We start from the raw sequence: 7,399 nt of genomic DNA, 5'->3' as shown, positions 1-7,399 counted from the left end.
ACCCAGTCTGCCCAAAGATACCATCTGATATATAAAGAGATTACTCATTTATTTAAAGGATAAGTTACTGAATAAGCTTTAAAGTGTTGTGAGACTCTTCTGAATTAACATTCCTTAGTGTGGTGGGAAGAAGCTCAGTCCTGACACGTACCTCAGGGGCAGTTTTGGCTGAGATCAGAGCACTCAGAATTTGATAGTGTCATTTTCCATTAATAAGTCTGATATTTTGTATCAATAAAAGTCTGTCAATAAAAGCTGAGTCTGTCCTGCAGACTCTTGGATACAAGGCTTTTCTGCAGAGAGTTATGTTGGGAAGCTAATGTGGTTTATTTGCTGATTTAGTATTTTAGAATATTTCTGGTCTGGGTAAGTTGTAGCTGTTGAATGGAGAAGTTTCCCAGGGTGTGTCAGATGTTGAGCCTGGGCTGCCTCATGGTGGCTCAATGAATACCACACACCAAACCAATTTGAGCAGCGTAGATTTTTTTTTTGTTAATTTTAAATGTCATTGACTAACTCAGCAGCCATCTGTCTTGGTGGGATTAATACCCTGATCATCACACTAAATTTTGGCTCTTGTGCAGTGCTGAGAGTGGAGGAGCCAATCTGCAGATGTGGTGTGAAGGCTCCATCCTGCTGGTGCTGTGCCCATAGAGGATAACCTGGATAACCTGCAGCCTGCCTTTTTTCCAGGGAAACACAGCCAAGCATGGCATGGACAGACACTGCTGAGAGGGAATTTTTTGCTGTATTCCCTCATACAATCACTTGTGTGAGGTTTGGAGCAACCTGGGACAGTAGAAAATGTCCCTGCCCATGGCAGGGGGTGAATTGAGATGATTTTTAAAGTCCTTTCTAACCCAAACCATTCTGGGATTTTGTGATTCACAGATATCGTGGTTAATGAAGTAAAAAGGAATTATTCAGTATAAAGGAGCAATGTTTAAATGGTTTTGTTCTCAATATATCAATGAGAAGCAGCGCTAGTCCTGCCCATGGATCCAGTGTGTCCAGTAGGGATGTTATTCATCATTCTGCCTCCCCCCTGCCAATCATCTGTAAAAGCCCAGAAATTCCCAGCCCAAACAGATCACCCAGACCTTTAAAGGAAAGAAAAAAACCTGTTGTAAACAGAGCAATTGAAGAAAAATTTCATACTACAATCACAGGTCCATGTGACAGTATCTTCTCTAGTTTTGCACTGGGTTTGTGTGAGGAGTTCACACTTTCCAAGCCCTTGGAGAGATGAGAATTGGCAAATAAGAGTGTATGTGCCTGTGGAAAACATCCAGGGGTTTTATTGCTGAACTAGAGTTAGACTGTAATAAAGTGGATAAGCTGTGTAAAATACCTGCCCTTTAGAGACGTGGCTGAAACAATTCACTGAAGGTTTTTCTGTGAGCAGCAGTGGCTCTCCCAGGAGTGATTTGCCATATTTGGTTCCATCTTTTCCATCCCCAGACTCAAATCCTACCTCTGTACATCACTCACAGGGCTGGGTCACATTGTTGTTCCACAAATTCAAATAAACATTTCTTTTCCCCCGTGACATTCCATCAGGGTGTTTGAATCCAATCACATCTTTCAGTGCTCAGTGAGTTTATTTTCCATCTGCATGTTCCCCATTAGTCTGTCTCCAAAGCTGTTCCCACTATTCCTTATTGCAGTGCCAGGCCTGGGCAATTCCTCAGCTTTCTTTGGAGGAAAATAAATGAAAAAAAAAACAACTTTGGAAGAACTCATTTGTCTTTTAAGGAAGAAAACCCAATATGAGAGAACATGTTATTATGAACTCGAGTCTGTTGGGAGAGCAGTGTCAATTTGGCTCCCAAAAATTACACTGCATTTTAATTACTGAGTGATACTGAGGAGCCTAAAAGGTATAAAAATGTTTGTATTCAGCTCAGTTAATGTAAAGGAAGAAAAAGGAAGAGGTAGAGTGTCTTTTAAGCTTTTCAATCTCATTTCCTGCTGCGGCTGCTTCTTTTTATTTTAAACCTTGCTTAAATTTTGGCTTTATTCTCTTTCCTCTTTAAAGTTCTGTCTCTTTTTGATATCCAGTGTGCAACTATTCACTAAATGGGTTCTAATACCAGCAAGACATAGTTCCAGCAGGTGATGAAACATTTCTGTATTTGTGAAACTCCATTGTTTAATTGCCATTCAAGTGGAAAAAAAAAGAGAACAATTCAATATTTTCCTTCTTGAATGGGAGAAATGCCTGAGAATTTTCAATTCTGTGACAATTCCATGGGCTCTTCCCACTTACACTGTGTTGATTCAGAGAGAGAGGTCAGCAAACACAGGCTGCAGGACACATTCTGCTGTGTTTTTGGCTGTCATTAATGAGGTGTTTCCCATTTTCTGTGAAGTTTTTAGAAGTTTTGAGCCTCCCCTGGCAGCAGCAGGTTTCTATAATGTTGATTTTATGGAGGCTGCTGCACACACACAGCCGGTGACACTGCAAGAAACTGTGGGGCTCAACAGGCATCCAGACCTTCTTCTTTCCACCACCTTTTGCAGAATAAAACACTTTTCCCAAGCTTTTTTCCCCCTAAGTGGTGGGAATCCTGCTGTGCATCTCCACGTCCGTGAACTGCTGCGCGTTGTCGGTGCTCTCCGGGGACGTGATGGGGGACACGACGTGCTTGAGGCGCAGCAGCATGGAGAAGAGCAGGATCAGCAGGAGAGCCAGCAGGGTCAGGAACAGCCCCACGTACACGTAGAGGCCGGAATATTTGTCTGCTGTTGTGTCAACTTCGGTGGCCAGGGTCGGGAGGTGGACACGGCCGGTCAGGTTTCCGCGGAATTTGAAAGAGATCTCGGTCATTGCTCTGTGATTTTTCAGCCTTGTGGTGGTTTCACATTTCTACTGGAGTTTTCTCATGCTTGTAACAAGAACAGAGTGATATTTTGTAAATAACACATTCCTTTCCACTGGGAAGGAGAAATTGATGGGCTTCTAAGTTGATCACTGGGATCAGAGAGGTGTTGCTCTCATCCCCCAATCCCTGAACAAATTCCAAACCCTATTTAAACCCCAAACCATAATAAACTCTCTCCTCCTCTTCTCACTTCTCAACTTAACAGGTGAGTGTGGTTCTTTCGTGTCCTCTATCAACACTCTGTCAGCTTTGGTCCATTTTCCAGATTTACCTCAGATCTCCTGTGTCTCCTCAGCAGCCTCAGACAGGAGGTCAGGAGAGGAAACTGAGCACAGATGGCTCCAGCAGGAGATGCTCCATCCTCTGGGTGTCGAGGCTGCTGCTCACACAGTTGAGCAAACTGTGATGGACAGGCCTTTGCAAAGCATTTTGCACGTTGCTGTCACAATGACAACGAGCATCACACTTGTGCTTTACACTTTTCCTTCTGGCTTTTATTCCGTCCTAAAAATACCCTGGGCCTCCTTTTGGTAGGTCACCTCGTTTGGATGGTGAAAAGCTTTGGTCCTTCTCTCTCTCGAGCTGAGCCACGATGGTTTGCACAGCTTTGGTCTCTGTGAGTGTTGTTTTTCCAGACTGAGCAATCAGCTTCTCTCTCCCACAGCAGGTGGTTTATCCTTGGGTCAGCTGGGGAAAGTGGTTTTCTGCTTTGCCAAAAATGTCTGGGGGGATCTCTTATCTCTTAATTCAGGGCTGAAGGAGGATGGAGTTCTGAGTTTCTTGTTAGGAACGGTCAAAAAGTCGTCTTTCTAAAGGGAAAAAGTGAGAGAGAGAGAGAAATGACAGCAGGCACCAAAGCAGCCTGGCCTGGATGTGGGATCTTTAGAGCAAATAGATAAGAAACCCCCTGTCATGCTCCTGTGAGACACTTTGAGATGAGGAGAAGCACTGAAAACACCATCCAAATCTAATTGTTAATGTCCTCTCTGGTAGCACATTATTTGAGGGTACAAGAAAACCCCACAGGCTGTGGAATCAGATGTCAGAGACGAAGGGGGGATATGAATCCAATCAGTGCTTTTCACCATGTGTCTCCTTTATTGTGTGTCAACACCCCCTTTTTCTGAGGCTGGATGCACCTGGCAGTTGTCCAGAGCCCCACCTGTCCCCCTGGAGCAGCTCTGCTGCAGGATGTGACATTTCCTTCACCTCCTGGCAGCAGAACTCACTAGAAATTGGGGGAATATTAATGTTTTAGAAGTTTCACTTCTTCCAGCTGGAAACAGAAAATGAAAATGCTGAAATTTTACTGTAAATGGTGCATTCAAAAGCATCATGTCCTGCTCTGATAAGACCAGAATTTTGGTTTTAGCTGAAACAAGAATGAAAGCACTGAACAAACTGATGCAATCATTTATAATGCCCACTGCCTATAAACCTACACGAGATGTAAACAGAGTAATATTAACATGGTAATACACTATGATAATCAGAATAAATTAAACTTTAGGTCAATATAATGAAAGCTCTGACACATGACATTTCACCTAAATGACATATTGCTGCAAAATATTTTGACTTTTGGGGGACTCAGACTTTCACTACAAGTAAGAAAGACCTGCTTTGGCTGATGTGATGGAGAAAAAAAATCTGATTTGCTGAGTTTTTGGAGAAGGAACAAGGGGGCTTGGATACACTTTGCCTCCCGGCTCCTTCTCCAGGAAACATTTGAGAAAACATCTATCCAGTTTAGGGAATTATGGAGCAGATCCTGCTTAGTAATAAACTGGCCCAAATTGCTGATTAAAAAAAATGACCTTTTGAGGGTTTGACTTCTTCTGCAGCCCCTGTGTGGGCAGAGGACTCTGAGCTGTGCTGTGTGTAGGAGGCTCTGGGTGAGTTCAGCATTTTCCAGGGGCTGATCCAACCCCTCTGGAGCCCAGTTATTCTGGCAGAGGGTTTGATGCTGATGCAGAGGTGTGGGCAGGGCAGCCAGGCTCTTCTGCTCTCAATTACAGGGCAATAACTGTGATTTTCACACTCGGAATCTATAAATGGAAATTCTTCCCCCGTGAAGAATATTCTCATGTTACACAGCAGGTGGGAAATAGAGGGTGTGAAGGTAAACTGTATTAAATTCTCCTCTTACAATGTGATTTCTCTGCTGATAATGAAGTGCAACCAGTCTGGAATCTGACACTTGTGTGAGTTAAAGTACAGAGCAGTGTCTTTGCCCATCCCGTCTGCTGTTACTGAGAGGAGAAGCCAGAGCTGGTTTCTCTCCTTAACGAGCAGAGAGCCTTTAAATGTCTTCATATCCTTCATAAAATTAGACTGCAGAACGCTAAAGACATTAGTCTGAAGTTCAATAATTAACTACAAACCAAGATTTGAATTAGTAAAGCTCAGCTGGGTGTTTATTGATAAAAGGAGCAGATAAATAGTAAGAGGTATTAGCAATGGGGAGCTGGCACTGTTTGGGTTTTTTTTAGGCTCAACTATAGATTTGTCAGGAGCAATCAACTATTCACACTATTGAAAGCTGCAACATTAACTGCATCTTCTCCAGAAATGAGCCAGAAATAATTCAACAGCTCCAGGCAACCCCAAAGATTTTTTTTTGCTTTTCAATCCACCAGTTATCCCATTGAGCACATCTCTTTGGATAACAGCAGATTTAGATTTTGTACACTCCCCTTTAAGGAGCAGGAGCTGAATGAGTGTAGACACCAACATGATGGGAGAATGAGTGGTACACAACAATTCTGTGAGTAAAACAGGTCAGACTCTGAGTGTGTGACTCAGATTGGAGGAGACAGAGCCTCCCTGGTTACCATGAGCAGCCCTCAAGTTCATGGACACAGGAACATTCCCTGTGGCCTCAGTTTCCAAGGTTTAGTCATTCTCTGGCTGAACAATGCTCCAGCTCTGAGTGATCACTGGCGCTCAGTGGGTGCAGATTGATTCCAAGCAGACACTTGGGGTTGGTTTTTTTTAATCAGTTTGTGGCTTTTTTAAATCAGGGATTTAAAAAAAACCCACCCAAACCCAACACATTTCATTTAATAAAAATCTGTAACGAAAATAGAAACCTTCATACACAACAGGAGAAGGGTGGTTTGTTTTTTTTCCCCCAGAGTGTGTTGCTGAGCCAGGAAATCCATCAGCCAAAACTTCATGGGCACTGACATTCCCAACCTCCCACTGCAGCTACCAGGGTGAGCTTCAGTTCTGGGGGAGCATTTATGGAGCCTGCTCTGCTCTGCTCTGCACATTTAGTGGTCACAGGGGAGCAGAAAGGAAGATTTTCCCCAAAGAATGCACACAGGCAGAGCAAACTGACCCTGCAGCTGCAGGAAATGTTTTTGTCTTGCCCACCTGCCTCCTACTCCGATGTTGAGTGTGAGCATCACTTGCTCACAGATAGTTCAGGTGACTTTCCTGAGCTCCCCTTTGCCTCTCCTGCTGCTCTGGCTCTTACAAACAGGTAAAGTGGGACAAAACAGGACAATTATTTGTAAATCTTCTTCAAATACAGGAGGGTTTGGGGCTGAGCACACAGCACCAGGTGTGTTCTGTCTGGGTCACCTTTACAGAAATATATCAGCACTGAAGAAATGCAAAGAAAACTCCAAACCATCAATTCCACCCGCGGTTTGCATTTTCTCCATCAGATCCAAGGAGGGTCTGAGGGGGAGAAGAGATGCAGGGGGTGATGTGTCTCCTCTTCCCGGGGCACAGAGGGGATTCTGTTCTCACACTGACCATGTGTGAGAGCGCGGGGAGAGAAGAGAATAAAGCGCAGTTACCTTTCAGCGCTGGGATGAGGCACCGGAGTCCCTGATCCACACCGCGGGCTTCTCGCTGATTTCCCCGGGAGCATCTCCTCCGACTGTGCCCGAAGGGTTTGCTGGCTTATTGCCGGAGTCAGGACAGCGTCCTTTCACCCGAGAGCACTTTGCCTCCTCTGCTGGCAGCAGGGACGGCTCCGGATCCCGGGATGTCACCAGAGCAATCCCTGGGGGCAGCCGGGACAGGGGGGGCGAGGAGCTGCCCTGGCTGAGCTGCTGGGCTGGGATGGAGTAGGAAGAGCTTTGGGATGGAGTAGGAAGAGCTTTGGGATGGGGAGGGCAGAGCTCTGGGATGGGGAGGGCAGAGCTCGGGGATGGAGCGGGTAGAATCTTCCTCCTTCCCTCCCTCGGCAGCCGCAGCAACAGGCAGGGAGGGATGGAGGGATGGAGGGATGGGGGGATGGAGGGATGGAGGAACAGGCAGGAAGGGATGGAGGGATGGAGGGATGGAGGGAGGGATGGAGGGATGGGAGGGAGGCTCCGGGTGAGCTCAGCTCGCTGTAAAGTTTGTGCGAGGCTCGGTTTAACTCTTTCAGTGCTTGCAAAGGCGGCGCTGATGGAGGAGTGAGAGCTGAGCCAGGAAGGCGGCTTGGGCAGGTTCTCTCATTTTCTAGGGGGTGCAAAGGTTTGGTGGGATATTTTTTTTTTTGGTGGGTTTTTTGG

At 45.5% G+C, this 7,399-nt stretch overlaps 1 protein-coding gene across 1 annotated transcript; it reads right to left on the bottom strand.

Moving 5' to 3' along the window:
- Positions 1-2,183: 2,183 nt before the first annotated feature.
- On the bottom strand, positions 2,184-6,979 carry SERTM2 (serine rich and transmembrane domain containing 2). Its single transcript, XM_083876366.1, has 2 exons — positions 6,695-6,979; positions 2,184-3,694 (listed from the first exon to the last, which is right to left on the bottom strand). Exon 2 carries the CDS (start codon positions 2,828-2,830, stop codon positions 2,555-2,557), a length of 276 nt encoding a protein of 91 aa, XP_083732492.1. The 5' UTR covers positions 2,831-3,694; positions 6,695-6,979; the 3' UTR covers positions 2,184-2,554.
- Positions 6,980-7,399: the final 420 nt, after the last annotated feature.

The sequence above is a fragment of the Zosterops lateralis genome (genome assembly GCF_965231275.1).
Source record: "Zosterops lateralis genome assembly, chromosome: 21".
NCBI lineage: Eukaryota > Metazoa > Chordata > Aves > Passeriformes > Zosteropidae > Zosterops > Zosterops lateralis.
The sequence above is the reverse complement of the archived record's forward strand: the minus strand, read 5'-3'. Positions and strand labels throughout refer to the sequence as shown.